The following is a 17,700-nucleotide window of genomic DNA, read 5'->3' as shown; positions in this document are numbered from 1 at the left end:
CCAGGGAAGGGCCCAACCACAAGGGTCTATTGTACGCAGTCTTACCTTGCATTTCTGCCAGAGGCTTTTTCCAAGGCTTGAACCCGTGACCTCCTGGTCACATGACAACAACTTTACCAGTTACTCTAATGCTCCCCTTCGTTTTTGACTTCTTCCATATATGAGGCAAAAATCTCAAATTTAGAAATAGTCTCCTTCATTTATAATTTTCGAGTTATGTGTTTAAAAGGGCTTATATCTCTACTTTGTATGGTATCCGTTTGGGCTTTACTGGCTTCAATTGAAACATTAATGGAGTCTATGATCTCGTGGTCATGGATTTTTCCTTCACCATTTCTTTGGAGCAATTTACTCCAAAATTTAGTATGAAACTTCCTTTTTAAACAGAGAAATCCTTCCTCATTTGGTTGATCATAATCCAAGGAATAGAGAATTCTATGAAAAAATACATTAATGGTATTCCTTTAAAATAGATAGTCTTTTTGCAATTTTATTAGTTTGGGAGAGATATCAACCCATTCAACATATTGTTTTTTGTATTCTTCAAGGAGAATATTTAAAGACAGACCATATAAAGTCCACCGTTGGCGGAACCAATTCGGTATATGCCGTTTGAAAACATTAGAGCATATTTTTATGAAACCTAAATGCTTTTTATTAGCATTCTCATATAAAAGGGCTTTATTAATAAACTAAGAAATATTTTTTTTATTTCTTAATTTTTTCCAAATTGAAGTAGGCTAAACATCTGTTTATAAAAAAAATATTATTAGGAAAAGTGTGTGTGTATATATATAAGGGGCATTTTTGAGCCAACCTATTGAAGGCAATGATATTTTTAAACCAAACTATTAACTGAAGGCATTTTTATTTAATTTCACATAATTTAAAGACATTTTTAATCCTTTTCCATTTAAAAAACAAAACAGAACCACGAAATTTTGCTGCAACAGTAAATTGACACGTTAAAAAAACTTCAGGAATTTCAGGTGCATGTCATAGACAAATATGAGCCCCGGATCGAAATTTCAAGTGATGTTTCACAACCTACTTAAAGCTTAATTTACAACGAAGTGGCTTAGAAGTTAGATGTTATAAAGCTTTACGAAAGCAATGAGACCAGAGAAACAAACTCCAAAGTCACCCGTCCCTTGGAATGCGTATTAATGACAAAATGCTCCGGGTATTTTCTTAAAAGCATCAGCAATCCATACCATGGCTTTGATTTAGCTTCAGGGCTAGGATAGTCCTCAGATGTCAAGTATCTTCTCACACGACTATGGTGCCAGGTATTGCCATAGTGTTCCACCAACTGCACATTCATAAGCTTGTTATCAGCCAAAAATCCAACTCTGACAACTTACAAAGATTTCTAAGACCACTATCAAAAACCTGAGCAAGAACAATTTTCCCACTACTATTGCGAACATGAAGAAGGAAATGATATTTGATACAGGATGGAAAGACAAATATAATACTCTTTTATATCTTTTTAGAGAAAAGACGAACACAGTCGAATTGTCAACCAAGTCGAACAGCATCTTCACATGTACAGAAGGAAAAACTCGTCAAGAACTATAAAACAAGAAGAAAAGCATGCAGCTAAACATTTGCTCCTCCTTCCAGTTCAAAAGCTGAAAAACATAATACTCCTACATTATCTACACTGCATGCTAATTTTAAAGCAAAAAGTTTGATAATGCATATCTAACAAGAAAGCAACCATAACAGTTCAATGAATTGTGGGAATTCTTCTCTGAGATCAGGCCTTCATCAAAATTAATTAAAGCCCCCTTGGTAAATGGCTGTGGAGACTTAGAGCCTGTTTGGATGGACTTATTTTAAGTAACTTATAAGCTGAAAACTGCTTATAAATTTAAAAAAAAAAGCAGCTGCTTAAAATAAGTTCATCCAAACAAACCAAATTATTTATTGGGGCTTATTTTAAGCACAAAATGACTTTAAGTTGGCAAGTCAAACATTCAAAAAAGCTGAAAACATCTTATAAGTAACTTATAAGTCAATCCAAACGGGCTCTTAATAATCAAGAAGGAAATTAAAAGTCAATGTTTGCACTTGGTGTGGAATTTTGTTGGTGGAGGCTGGCTCGGAAGAATGGCCCTGACAATTCCTCAATGTGCAGAGGCATTACAAAAGGGTTGAACATTTTTTGCAAATATTATGGCTTCAGAAGGGAGCAAACAGAATCGGCCTTCCACAGACAGTAGTGATAATGCCCTTTTTTTTAAGAACTGGTAACATTTGTATTGATATTAGTACTTAGGTAGTACTGGAGGAAACCTTGTTTACAACAGAGGAAGGTAAAAAACAAAACAAAACAAAAAACCTTCCAGAGAACTGATCCCAACTCTAGATGGACCCTAAAACATCTAGAATTGACTCGGTCTCATTAGAGTAAACATTTGTACACCAAAAGCAGAACAACAAAATACATTTAAGTTTAGTCTCCTGCACATTGTTGCTCCTGATTTCAAAACATCTGTCATTCCTCTCCCTCCATACAGTCCACCAGATGCAAGAAGGAATAATCCTCCATCTGTCTCTGTTTCTAGCTCCAAATCCAGTTTCTTCCCAACTGAAGAGAGTATCATCAATCTTACTCGACATTATCCATGAGATGCCTCTTGAGATTGAGAAAAATCTACCACAGTTGGATAGCGACTTTACAATGTAGGAAGAGATGTCTAACTGCCTCAGCATCCTTTCCACATAAAGGACCTATGTTGCACCATGAAATTCCCCTCTTTGTCACATTGTCAAGAGTCAAAACAGCCTCATTAGCTAAAAGCCAAGTGAAACATGCCACTATGTGTGGCACTTTGGCTTTCCAAATGTGCTTCCAAGGCCACTTAATAATTTGAGCTCCAGTTTGGTTTGTCAGCTTGTATCCCTTTTTCATCTTATATATGCCTCTGCTATGCCCATTCTACCATAAGAAATCTTCTCCTCTTTGTAGCCCTTGAAAGTTCTCCAAAAACTTGTATAATTCAGTCACTCTTGGAATTTCCCAATCATTTAAATGTCTTCTGAAGACCAAATCCCAGCCTTGTTGTGTCCACATTTTAGCAACTGTCTTGTGTTAATATTGAGCCAAGGCAAAAATGTCAGGAAATAAGCCTTGTAAACTATCAGAACCCATCCATTTGTCTAACCAAAAAAGAGTCTTGTTGCCATTGTGTACCTTGATAGTAGATTGACTTTTAAGGAATGGCCAGAAGAGCCTGATGGATCTCCTGTAAGGGGTAGTGACTTCTTTAGTTACCCCATTGTCCATCTCCCCATACTTGTTTTTAATGACATTACACCATAAAGCTTGAGCCTCATGTGGGTATCTCCATAGCCATTTCACCTTAAGAGCTTTGTTGTGGTTCTTAAGGTTCTTGATGCCTAATCCACCTTGCCTTTTGCTTCTGATGATATTCTTCCATTTCACCAAGTGGTATCCTTTCTTCTCCTTGTTGCCTTGCCACAAAAAATTTCTCCTGATTTCATCCAACCTTTGAACCACTGTTTGGGGTATATGAAATAGGGACAACATGTAAGTTGGTAGAGCATCTAGGACAGAGTTCATCAAAGTTAGTCTACCTTCTAGTGACAAATACTGTGATCTCCATCTGGACAATTTCTTCTCACATTTCTCCAAAATTGGGTTCCAGATATCTATGAATCTTGACTTTGCTCCCAAAGGCATGCCAAGATATATTGATGGCAATGCTCCCACCACTCCTCCCAGAATCCGTGATAGGTGTTCCAGAGTGATAATGCCCTTAAGATTGAGCTTCCTACTAAAATTCTGATAGATGAAGAGTGACTTGTGAGAGGACAATTGCTTTGCTTAAATCATAGGAGGAATGTGCTTATGCCATGTTTTGGGTCAAGTTATACAATAACTAGTTGATTGAGAATCCAGAGTTTACAGAGTCTCCTTAAAACATCATCAAAGAGCTAAATGTCTGAGTAGATTATGTTCTCATAGGAAATGTTCCTTGGACGCACCTCCTATATGGGGGACAGATTGCAGAGTCACTCTCGCTAATTGCGGCATCTTGCATAGAATAGCATCAATACTTCATTGGCTTGTCCATCCCTTGTGTATGTGATGGAAAGGTCCAATGACTGTCCCACTCCATTAAGATTTGCTGTTGAACATAAAAAGGCAATGCATGCAGAAATAGAGAATAATGTGGAAAATTATATCATCATCTCTTTTGGTGCATCTGGACGGAGGAATACCCAGCATTTTAGAGGAGAGAAATATGGCCTTCTTGTTTCAAATTCTTGCCAACTCTTACATTTAGGAACAACTAGCAAGTATCTTTTATTAAATGATTCTAATTTCATTTTGTGTATTTCTAGATAGTTCCTTGCTGATATCAGCTTTCTCTGTGAGTTCCTTTTGTGGACAGGCTTATTACACGTGTGTGTGCATATAGACAAGCAAAATTACTTGAATGGATGGTGGGATAGAATGCGAGGAATGCAATTTAAAACCAAAAAGAGAGACGAGGACTACTGAATGCAATAAATACCCGGATCCAAAAAGGCAAAAGAATTGACCAAAAATTCCAAAAGGACAAATAAATTACGGAAGAAACCAAAATGATAAAAGCGCATGGGGTCATGAGCCTTACCCTGTATGCCGTTAACGGGGTTAACTCACAAGGAGAAAGGCACATGGTGTCAGACGCCTTGTAAGGCACACTTACACCTGCACTTTGCCAGGTGATGTGTCCTCCCAATTCGCCTATTTCATGCCCACCCAACCGACCCCAACTTTCCCACTTTACATTCTCCAATTCTTTTAGTTTCTTTCCAGAAATTGGATCACATAAAAATTTTATTTTATTTTTATATATAGTATATCTATCTTACATACACACATAACAGTAGTAAAAAACATCATTATACTTGATCCAAAAAAAAATCTCCAATTTCTCTATCATAATTTTTTCTTGTTATAGTTAAATTTCTATAGGAAGAATTTTTTTCCAACTAAAATAGACTTGATCCAAAAAAAAGTCAAAAAACATTCAATATAATAGACAAAAATGGCCAATACAATAGGTAAGAAAATCTTTTAAAAATTTTCCAAAAAATAGTCAAAAAATATATTTTTTAAAAAGGTCAAATAAATATATAGCCAAAAAAAGTTTTAAAATATAGGCAAAAGTTTTGTACTAACACTTGAATTTCTAAGTTTATGGAACACTACTAAATCAATTAATATATATATAATTGTGCATGCATTTCATATTTTATTTTTTAAAAACAAAATTTGACATGCATTTCACTTTTATTTTTGGGAAGAAAAATATTGCATTCAACCTTGTAATTTTTTTTTAAACCATTGCATGCATGCCACATTTTATTTCTTGAAAAGTATTGCATGCATGCTACATTTATTTTTAAAAAAAATATAATATTTTCATGTGAATTATAATATTTTTTAATAAAAGGTAAAATTAATTGATTTAGAAGCTTCTCATAAACTTAGAAATTCAAGTGTTAGTACAAAACTTTTGGTTATATTTTTTAACTTTTTTTGGCTATATATTTTTTGATCTTTTTTTAAAGAAAATATTTTTTGAGTATTTTTTGGACATTTTTAAAAGCTTTTTTGTCTATTATATTGCCATTCTTTTAAATATTTTTGTCTATTATATTGATTTTTTTTAATTATTATTTAATTCATATTATATTGGAGTTTTTGACTTCTTCTTTTTTTGGATTAAGTCTATTTTAATTGGAAAAAAATTCTTCATATAGAAATTTAACCGTAACAAAAAAAATAATGATATAACAATTTTGTTTAATCATAAGAAGAAAAAATATTTGTTTTGATTAAGTCTAATTATGTTTGTTACTACTGTATGTGTATGTAAGATAAATATACTATATATAAAATAAAATAAAAAATATTATGTGATCTAATTTATGGAAAGAAACTAAAAGAATTGGAGAATGTAAAGTGGAAGAGTTGGGGTCGGCTGGGTGGCCATGAAATGGGCGAATTAGGAGGCCACATCACCTAGCAAAGCGCAGGTGTCAGTGTGCCCTAGAAGGCGCCTGACACCATGCGCCTTCCTCCTTATCAGTTAACGCCGTCAACGGCATACAGGGTAAGGCGCATGCCCCCCTGCACCTTTACCATTTTGGTTTCTTTCGTAATTGATTTGCTCTTCTGAAATTTTTGGCCAATTTTTTTGCTATCTTGGCTCCGTCAATAAATACCATCAGTTTGAAAAAACTGAAAAGATTTTCACTGCCTCATACAAAGTTTTGATCCATAAGAATGGAGCTGAAAAAAGGATGTCAGGCCTTTCAGCTTGGCGGGGAGTTTTGACACAAATTAATGCTAAGATACTTCATAAAAGACTGAACTCTTCTGAAATGGTAGTATTACTGAGAGACTGAACTGCCATGATTAAGTCAGTGGCTGATACTCTTGTGGCTTTTATAAAAGAGAGAAATGCTGATTTAACTGCAAGGGAGTGCCTAGGCATGAGAATAAGTCAAGCACAAATGCGGGTACTCATTGGACTTGACATAGGAACAGTTTTCACCAGGTCAGTTTGGGGACTAAAAGTTTGAGACCTTTGACGAAAGGGTCTTGATGATAATATAGGTTTTACTTGTGACTTGTGAGCTATAAGTCATAATACATGGTAATGCAAAAGGTTTCTTCACATTACAAAAAGGGTCAAGGCAAGGTGATCCTTAGTAGGTGTTTGGATTGGCTTTTTAAAAGTGACTTATAAGCTAAAGCTAAAAATCATAAGTTGAGGACACCCAACTTTTGGCTTTTGGCTTTTGGCTTTTGGCTTTACTTTTTCAGCCTAAAAAAGTGCTTTTAAGCACTTTTTATTTTCCTAAACACTTCCAAAACTAAAAACTAGATTAAAAGCCAAAAACCACTTAAAATAAGTCAATCCAAACACCCACTTAATCTCCCTTTTAGTTAAATTTTGATGGAGCTAATGCTAAAGAAAGTAATCCAATTGGCAGGGATTATTTTGGAAGAGAAGAAGTCAGTGCTATAGCTGTCTCACATATTATAATGAAGACCCCACTTCCTAACATATCATGATAACGACACTACTTCCTAGGTGTAACATAGACAATAGGCAACTGGAACACTTAAGAATTATCCTGATTGTGTTTGAAGCCATTTCAGTGCTACATATATATCTAGCCAAAAGCTTCCCTTTTCCGGTAAACAAAGTACAGAGCACACGGGAATTGGCTGCAATTCAGACTGCCTATACATATTTTCTATGTTGCTCGGACTCTCCGAAAATGTTGCCGCGCCCGTGACTGATCCTCCACAAATGCACTACTTTTGGAGGATCCAATACGCACCCACCGACATTTTCAAAGAGTCCAAGCAACATAGCTTTGTTTTGCATGCCATTAGTTGGTTATAAGATGAACATTTGGAATGGTGTGATTGAGAAGGTAAAAATGAAATAATCTGAAAGAAAATGTATTTGGAATTGGGAGGTAGAATTTTTATTAACATGTGATGGATCTCTGCCAACATATATGATGTCAATATACTCTATACCCATCAGAAGTGGAAAAGCAGCTGACCGAATCAGAATGAACTTTTATAGGAAGACAACAAGAACAAACTTTTCATTACGTTAAGTGGAAACCAGCCATACTTATTAGAGAAGTTGGAGAACCAGGTATAGGGAATTTATGATTACATAACCAAAGTATATTATAAGATGCTGTGGAGATTCAACCAGGAACTACTCTATACAAAAGTGATGATAGCCAAATATGGTACATTCCTGGAGCATAAAGGGTATTTCAGGCTCATATCGAATTAGTTTTTAAATACATATCAGGAACCAATGGGAAGCTTTCTATGCTAATACTCAGTATAATGTAGGAACAGTAGAAGAATATACTTTTGAGTGTATGTATGATAATGAATGATGGGGAACACACCATTAAAAGATTAATTTCCAGATCTCAGCTTAGCTGCATAATGCCATAGCCCAGCGCAAAATAGATAATGGATATAATATTTGCTTCAGAAGGATTGCAATGATTGGAAGGAGAATGGCCCAATTACTTGGGAGTCTAGGAAGTTCATTGGAGTTAACTGAGGAGTTCGACTCAGAATTTCTTCTGGAAATAGTAAGTGTTCATTGTTAATAATTGTTGCAAAGCTCTGGACAAGGTTAGGTTCTAGGAAGTTTCAATGGAGCTAACTAAGGAGTTCGACTCCATAAATTGCCTGGAAACAGAAATGATCACTGCTAATAATTGTTATAAAGCTCTGGTAGCTTGTCCAAATAGCGGGAACGGGAAGCCTTGGAAGAAGATACTGTAAACAAAGTCCCCCTACAAGAATTCTTGCATTTGATGAAAGACAGCTACGCTAACAAATCTAAACCTGCAGAAAAAATAACTCAATATTTGCAGTAAATGCTTCTCTGCAAATGAAATTGAGAGACAGGCATCTCTTCATCCATTGTGCAGTTACCTCTCAACTAGGGAATCTATAGTTCAGCATTTTTGACATAATATGTGTCTTGCCTTCTTCTGTTAAATACTAATATGGAACTGGAATGTCTAGGGTCTCAGGAGGGAGGCAAAAGGAGATTCTTAGAACAGTCCCAGCATGTGTGATTTGGGTAGTATGGAAGGACATGAATGCTAGGCATTTTAAAGGGAAAACAAAAGACATTCATAGAATGAATAAAATAAATGCAAATTTTTGCACTTACTAGTTTTCTAATATAAACTGAAAGCTCAAAATGAAGTAATCCTTTAACAGATTTCCTTAACTCTCTACAGGCATCGCCGGGATTGTAATTTTGTGTACTCCAGCACCAAGATGTGCTGGTTACTTCCTGTAACCTTGATAAAATATTTTTTCCTAATCAATAAAAAAATTAAAAGAAGATATAGGACCAACAGTTTGTAGTACGAGAACCATACTGAGTCAGGTTTTAAGGATTTACAATAATCTATACTATATTAAAAGCATGAAGGTCCTTAATAACGTTGTTTGAACTTTTTGCCCTTCATTAAAAGACTCCGATTTAGACAAAATTATCTTTTCACTATTTTTTTTAATTATTATAGTATTATTTAATACTATTAATTATTATATTACTAACTATATGAGGATATGCCCGTGAATATGTATATGGGTAGTTTTATAACTCCTAAATATGATAGTTTTAGATTCTGTATCCTAAATATCCTATGTCCTAACTATATGAGGAGATGTCCCTGAATATGTACCGAGAATCTCCTAAATATGGATAGTTTTATAACTCCTAATTAAATATGACAGTTTTGCCCTTCATTAAATAATAGACAAAATTGTCATTTACTATTTTTTTTAAAATATTTAGGAGTTTGAAATCAATTAGAACTTCCCTATTTGAACTCTAATGTAGGAAATCCTAATTATATGTAGAACCAAATATAAACACTAAGGTGCCCGTTGAAATACATGGAAATAAGAAGATTAGTCCACTTCCATTTCAGTTAGGAATAGGCTTTAAAATTCTTCAACTTTTATCATATAATACTTATTTTCTTATTTGAAAAAAGAGCTAAACTCAATAATAAAGGCACTAAGTACATGTTTGACTGCCTGTAGGACTACAATATGAAGTCCGCAAGAAAATTTTCTATCTTCTTCTCGGCTAGCCTGTTGACCAGTAACGAGTTTCGGATATTTGGAATGAGTTTTCAATAATTTTTGCTTCATATGCTTCCAATGTTTGCTATTAATTATGTGATAAGCTTTAAAAATATAATTTGTATTTGGGCATAACTATTAGATCTTTACTTATTTTTAATAGGTAAGAACTTCAAATATTTAGTACTTTAAAGGCATAACAATTAAATCTTTACTTATTTGTAATATGTAAAAACTCCTAATATACTTTAAAATTGACTAAAATTTTATTTCTTCTTTCATTATTTGAACTATATTAAAAATTCTAACATTTAAAATTTTAAAATTAATATTTTTTCCTTATTTAAATCTTGTTTAAATTATTTTAAACAAAATAAATAAATAAATAAATAAAAGAATTGAAAATATTAAAGAAAGAGGTTCACATTTTTTAAAATAACTTTTTAACTTTTCTGTGAAATTGTTATCATTAGATGAATATAATATTTATTTTAACATTAATTGCTAATTTTTATAATAGTTTTGTTCTTTTTGTATATAGTTTTATTAGTGGACGTGTGCCACACGTGCAAAGCACATACATTAATAGTAAAAGGAAATGTCACTTAACTCAACATATGAGCTTATATACGCATGTATTCACATATTAATACCTACAAGGGAAAATTGGGAACATAAAGCATTGAATTTATGCAAGGTTTAATTTCTGAAAATTATGTCAGACATGGATCTGATTATAAGGTCAGTGATCTTCAGGAAAAAGCAATCATGAAGCAGCAGACTAATAAATGGAAGAAAAAGTAATGAAAGAGCACAGCAGCTTAGAGCTCAAAAAGATGATAAAACCAACCAGGATAGATCACCTTCCCTCCTACTAGCACACAAGAAACCCCCCCCACCCCCACCCCACCCCCAAAAAGAAAAAAATAAAGACATATAAAGGAAAGACAAGGTAAGGAGTAAACAACAAAAAGGAGGAATATGTCTTGCAGCATCAAACATAGAGCTAGACAGTTTCATAATCTACCAGGCAGGAAAAATATTTCTCTGTTCAAACAAATAAATGGGCCTCTGCAAAATCACCAATTTACAGATCCTATATTGTTTAAGAAGAACCCAGAGAACAATGATATTAAATTTGTACCCATAAAGAAATCTAACTAAACAAAGGGGACCTCAAAAAGTTCCTGGCATAATTAGTGCACCTAATAGGCCTAAACAAAATTTCCCTGTGGACTAAGAAATTAATTGCTATCAACCGTGGGAGAAACATATAAGCAGAACTTTTCTGTTTGCTTGTAGTTTAGTCTTTAGTTAATAGAGTTTTGGTCTTTCTGTGACGAGACTTATGAAATTGAAGTTACCTCAGCATGAAGTTTCTCCATCGGCATCCATTCTCCTGGACCACAGAGGTCAGAAAGCACATTTGCTACAGATGATACAACGTCCTTCTCTTCTAACTGCATCAGCTGTTGGTTGTCAGCATCTCTTTCGATACGTGATCTTCCATCTATCTTCTTATCTGCAAGAAGTTTAGGCAAATAAATTCAACGAATCAGATACTGAGTACTGAAGATAGAAGCTGTACATCAACATTTACTGAACAAATCATAGAAGGCCTGAAAATGGGCTCTACCAGAATACACTTTTATTTTTTATAAGTCTACCAGAATACACGTTTATAAAACACAAAGGAAGATAACTCAAGCTTGCATATATAAGCATTCCGTATATATGTAAAATGGCTCTTCCCTAGATCACAAGAAGGTTTAACGTGTGCCTTTTCTTTTTCTTTTTTGATAAGGTCAAGTTTTATTGAAAGAGTACCAAGATAGTACAGAAAGATACAAAGAGACCGACCAGACAAACTGCTACTCTTTCCAATTTAACAATCCAGAAAATCCATGTACTAATCTAGGCTAACATATCGCTATTACACCTGACATACAGATTGTGCGAACACTTATTCTTGAATCCTTTAAAAAAAAAAAACTGGTAAATATGTATTCCTCAGCATTAAGGACATGCTGGAGATTATCAAAAAGTATTAGTTAAAAGAAAAAGAGGAAAGAAATACTGATAGGGATCTTAACAATTCTACAAAAAGGGCCAACTCCTCTAGTCCTATTTCTTTACACCAAAAGAAGAAAGATACTATACAATTCCATTTAGCTCTTTGAATGGAATAGGATCTATCTTAAAAACATCTCCCATTTCTTTCTCTCCAAACTGTCCATCAGATGTACTGAGGGAGTATCCTCCACCACTTCTTCTGACTCTTGCTTCTTCCTCTTTTCATCCCAAAGCTTAGCAAGTTTGTTGTATGTTCAGGCATAGTCCATCTTGTCTCAATAGTCTTGAATCTAGATATGTGAGTCTGTGCCCTTCAAAACAAGCTTTGTTCCTTTCCAGACATAAGGTCCAGAAGATGCAAAGTGGAATAGCCTTCCAATATCTGCTTTGATCCTCTAGGAACTCTTTTGAACTTGCCAGCTTTCTAAAAGACCCCTTACATCTTCAAGCAACACCAACGAAATTCCACAAATATTTGAGAAATAATTCGCAACAATGTCTAGAAAATCTGCAATGCAGGAATAGATGTTCAACTGTTTCCTGGTCTTCTTCACATAAGCATACTAGCATCTGTCAGACAAAGTAATCCCCCACCCCACCCCACCCCCAAACCCTCTACAAATTATTTTGAGTTAAGACATCCCCCCCTTGTTGTAGTCCATCGCAAACATGCTGCTTTAACTGGAGTTTTAGACTTCCAAATCATCTTCCAAGTCAAAGTATTAACTTAACAAGTTGTAAGAAGCTTGAACTAAGAATTTCTATTATTTACTGGCTGTCCAGATCTAGCTCCTGATTATTCTTCTGAAATCTACTGGCAAACTGAGTTTGAACAAAAATAGCAATAGTACCTATCTTATTAATGGAACAATTAAACAAAATAGGAAATTTTGTCATCAAACATTGACAGGGCTTTCAATCAGCCTATTTTCTCCATCTTGATCCTCCATTTTGATTGATACAAGATTGATCGATACCTTCATTTTCATCTCAGTCAAACATACAGTATTTACATTCCATTTTCGTAATACAATACTCACCGTATCCCTCTTCTTCACATCATTGATACCCCTAACATCCCAACATAGAATAACGTCCTATTGCCATTGTTCAAGAGGTCAAGTCCCACCGCCTTTAAGATCAATTATTTCAATACGCAACATGCTTTACAAACTTCAACATGAAGTGTGAGATAATCAGTATGTCATCCATTCAATGTTAATGTCACATGTTGCCTCTTATCCATTCAAGCTCAAAGTGGCCATTCTAGACTGCATGTACATATACCATAAAATATTTTACTCCCTCAGTTTCAATTTGTATATCTTAGTTTGACTTGCCAGGAAGTTTAAGAAAATAAAGAAGACTTTTGAATCTTATGGTCTTAAACTAAAGATATGGATAATGTACCAAAATGTCCTTTAATCTTGTGTTATTAAACATGTCATGTGGGATGTTGAAATTAAAGAGTTGTCAAATTAGGAAAAAGGCATTCTTCTTGAAATAGACTTAAAGGAAAGTAAGACAAACAAATAGAAACAGTGGAAGTATGTAGTTATCCTTCTTTATTTACCTGAAAAAGGATAAGCCTCTATATTTAGTAAATAACTGACTTTAACCTGAAATACTAGCGAGGGTTGACGAGGGTAGAGAGTGGAAGGGCCTGAATTGGAGAAGGGAGGTGCCTGGAGTGAGGAAAACAAAAGCATTACCTTGTCTAGCAGTGGCAAAGCCAGAAATTTCACAAAGGGTATTCAAACTTTGAATAGTAAATGAACTTTGGTACATCTTAGTTTCAGGACCTTAGGCCTAATTTTAAAGCAAAGGTCTATTTGGTTTCAAGAACTAATTATTCCCAGCTTTAAAGTACAAACTGGAAGGCTACAAAAAGACATAACTATGAGTGGACGCGGGGAATTGAACCTGAGCATTCCGCGTCCAAGAGCTTTGTGCACACCCATGACCGTTGAGCTAATACTGTCCATTTTGGTCAAAGGGTATTCAAAATGCTATATATATGAATATAAACTAATATTTGACCTACATATATAGTGTAATTTTTCGGCGAAGAGTGTTCAGCTAACCACCCTAGCACCACCGTAGCTTCACCCCTGATGGCTAGGTAATGCACGGGGTGATTGTATCGCACTCAAATTGGGGAAAGAAAAGGTGGCAAAGCTGGGTAGAGTGGGTTCAGTTGCATTGAGGCTTGATGGGGAAGGAATGGGTAGCTTTTGAGGCTGGAAAAAGGGAATCAGCAGGAGGTGCAGGGAAGTGAACTGGTTCACTTTAAGAGTAAATTGAAAATAGAGGTTTACAGCTAAAAATCTTGGTGACAGAGGTTGGTGTCAAGAGAGGTGTCCTTGGTGACAATAATTTAGACAGAAGGTTCCCAAGTACTTGTAGTTTTCTGAACTGAAGAGGAGATTCATTTAGATATGGTAAAGCAGATGGGATTTCTAAGTAAGATACCCACGTTTTTTCAAATACACGAAGGACCCAAGTGTGTTGTACCTTATCAAACAAAAAAAGGACCCATGTGGGTTGTCATCTGCTATTGGACAATAATAAGAAAATTCAAGATGGTTGAAAACTTTGAGTTTTAAAGAAAAAGGGTTACAGGAAGCAAAAAAAAACTAAAACCTGGCTTTGATATGAGTTGTGATGAAAAGCTCATATGCTAGATGGAGAGCATTTCAAAACCAAGACAATATTAAGGTCATAAACTGAGAAACAAAGCTTAGCCCTGGAAAACTATTTGGATCAATAAGGCACCCAAAAATCAAATGCTTCTCTTGGATCGTGGCATATGGAAAATGTCTCACCCTTGAGAGGGTTCAAAAGAGACATTATATTTGCAACAGGTGCTCTCTTTGTGAAGAGGAAGTGGAGGATATCGATCATCTATTTCTTCATTGTCATTTCACTAGACAGACTTGGCACTTTCTCCTTATTAATTTGACTATTCATTGGTGCATGCCTAAAATACGGTGGGTGGATTTTATGTTATCCTGGCATAATTTGGAAGTCCATCCCGACAGTAGTATGGTGGGTTATATGGAGAGAAATTAACGCAAGATTGTTTGAAGACAAATAGGAATATATAGTTCAATCTTGAACCCAAGTGTAGATTTTTGCTTAGTTTTTGGTGCAACACAGCTACGTCTTATACTTTTACAGTCAGCAAAGATGGTCAATAGCTACTTATGAGTTTTTAATTAGTTGATGCCTCACAAATCATCTGTATGGCGCGCAAATAATTGATGAGAATATGATTCTCACCAAAATCTCAGTTAAAGTTTCACATATGAAAGTGCAGGAAGAGTTTAATTGAATATAACAATCCTAATGAAAAGAAGAACCAATGTCCAAATCTGTCATATAAGTCGAAATTATAAATCAAGAACCTATTTTTATTGAAAAGGAGTAAAATGAAACAGATAAAACTACTCACCTAGATGCGCAGAAACCGCAATCTTCCCACTAGAACCACCAGAACCATATCCATACCCACCACCCTCAATGCCATCCCCTCTCCTCATCTTCTTAGTTCCAGAACCAGCTTCCCCACCATCATCATCATCATGCTCCTCCTGATAATACTCCCTCCCTCTTAACAAACCCTTCTTCCCTACCCCACCATAACCCACGGGCGGAGGCAAGGGCATATGGTGCTGATGATGATGTGGCACCATAGGAGAACCCCCGGCTGGATAATTGACATTGAGATGATGTCTAGGCCCAATTGGTCCACCTAAGATACTGCGAATTGGAAGAAGAAAATAAAACTCCTTATCTCCGATCTGAAGTAAATCCTGTGAATCGAGTTTCACCGGTGGGTTACCGGGAAGATGGAGGACACCTTCAACGAAACAACCGTTTTTGCCCAACACTTCGAGGGCAAAACGACGTCGCTGGAAGTCGTAGAAGATACGTGCGTGGTGACGGGAGATGTTCATTCCGCCGCCGAGAGAGGATAAGTCAACGTCGACGGTTGACTTCTTGGAGTTTCGGCCGAGGATTATGGAGTATGTCTGCATATAATACTCGAAATCTTCGCCTTGTAGCTTGGCAAATCCTGCTTCCACATCGCTTCCACTGCTACTTCCCATTGCATAGGGCAAACAAAAGTGTGCATGTAATTAAAGGGTTTCTATGTTTATTCTATTCTTCTATATAGAAGACAACGGAGAGAAGAAGCACAAAGTAAAGTTGATTTCTGAACATTGCGAAATTGACAAGGAAAGACGAAAAGAGTGTGTAGAGTACTTGCTAGCTGGTGTGAGCATGATAAGCTAGCTATGGTATTTGAAATTATTATTTTTTAGCTAATTTTGATTTTCGATTTTTAGAAATATTATATTATTATCATATCAAAATAATTTAACATAATTTAATATTTTTACATTCGATTTTGATATTTTGCGATATTATAAATCGATAATTATAATTTTGTTCAATTTTAATTTATTTATACTCGTATAATAAAGAAATATGACTCTGATTTTTCAAAAAGTCTCAATTTTATGCACGTAAAAATATATATATATATATTCAAAAGAAAGTACAAGCAACTCTCTTTATAAATAAATTACACAAAAAAATCAATATAAAGTAGTCAAATTTCTAATGTCTAAACATTTAGTTTTGTACTAATGCTAAGTTGTATTTTGTTAATATTATAATAAAATATATGTATATTTATGTAATTATATATTTCGATACAATATTCAATATTCATGTCGAATATCATATCTAATACTAAAAAAAATTAAAGGTATATATGTATCATACCAAATATCATAATATCAAAATCGCGACATCAGAAATTCTAATTTACTATAATATTTCATTATCTACCATATCATGTCCACCCCTACTTACTAGTAATTGCTTATTTGGTGAAAATTGTGCTTGCCTTTATATTTTAGTGGGAAAATAAATAAAGTTACTATCACGATCCAAAATCTCGTTAGGCCGTGAGGGACCCTACCATCTCCTTAAGCAAACCATGTTCCTTCATTTCCAACTAACAACTTAACTAATGGAGAAATAATATCGAATTAAGCAACTAACTCATATAAGTGCTGAACAAACGAGTTAAAATCAAACTACTTAGCGACATAGTGACTCCTATACAAGAACATCTACGAATACAAAATAATTCTGAAAACTAAAACAACTGTCTAGAAGGAAATGAGACAGAAAATAAAGGAGTCTCTAGAATCCAGTACTGCTAAAGAGAAAACAGTTCATCCTGAGTTACAACAATCACCAATCTCAATCGCAACGCAAATCAAGTACAGCTAGTATATGGCTTAGTTCATGCACTCAAAAAGGTGCAACAAGTATAGTGTGAGTACGGAAAGCACATATACTTAACAAGTTTTGATTACTAACCCTTTCAGAAGTGATAACGAGATATATCCAAAAATAATCCACAAGTGCAATGACTTCATAAAATAAATCAGCTCAACATAACAATTAATACATATACTTTCTTAAAACTACCAATTACACCACTGATAATATCAAAGAAGTCTCAGATATATCAAGTCAAATTAGAACCACCATCATCTCAACAACTCAATACCAAATTAATACAAAATGCAATGTAGATGAAATGTAATGCAATGCAATGCATTGGCCAGGAAAAATCGATATACGCCCGTTTTCTTTATCAGATAGTCGAGACGCAAGGGGACTCATGAGGTCCATATACCTACCGTAATTATTTTCCATTAACACAATAACACAAGTCGGGACCATCTCCCATTGGTATAATAAGAATGCAAATCTCACAAATAACTCAATAGAAAATATTAATCAATTATTATCATGCAACAATAAGAGTGGTATGAATATGTATGAACAAATATATAACATGAGTTCATCGATCGACCTTACAACCAAAAATCATCAATCACAATCAAGTT

General features: G+C 34.7%; 1 protein-coding gene across 1 annotated transcript; it reads right to left on the bottom strand.

Moving 5' to 3' along the window:
- Positions 1-835: 835 nt before the first annotated feature.
- On the bottom strand, positions 836-16,041 carry LOC129882636 (transcriptional activator FHA1-like). The gene is made up of 3 exons (XM_055957013.1): positions 15,219-16,041; positions 11,056-11,213; positions 836-1,312 (listed from the first exon to the last, which is right to left on the bottom strand). The coding sequence occupies exons 1-3, from the start codon at positions 15,874-15,876 to the stop codon at positions 1,103-1,105; spliced, it is 1,026 nt and encodes a 341-aa protein (XP_055812988.1). The 5' UTR covers positions 15,877-16,041; the 3' UTR covers positions 836-1,102.
- Between the last annotated feature and the right edge of the window lie 1,659 nt (positions 16,042-17,700).

Source organism: Solanum dulcamara, chromosome 3, assembly GCF_947179165.1.
Source record: "Solanum dulcamara chromosome 3, daSolDulc1.2, whole genome shotgun sequence".
NCBI lineage: Eukaryota > Viridiplantae > Streptophyta > Magnoliopsida > Solanales > Solanaceae > Solanum > Solanum dulcamara.
Note: the sequence above shows the minus strand (reverse complement) of the source record. Positions and strands in the feature narration are given on the sequence as shown.

Coding starts and splice junctions, on each gene's coding strand:
- LOC129882636 (XM_055957013.1), bottom strand. CDS start 15,876: ATGGGAAGTAGCAGTGGAAGCGATGTGGAAGCAGGATTTGCCAAGCTA. Junction 11,214..15,218: donor TGCGGTTTCTGCGCATCTAG/GTGAGTAGTTTT, acceptor AACTTCTTGCAG/ATAAGAAGATAGATGGAAGA. Junction 1,313..11,055: donor TGGAGAAACTTCATGCTGAG/GTAACTTCAATT, acceptor ATGAATGTGCAG/TTGGTGGAACACTATGGCAA.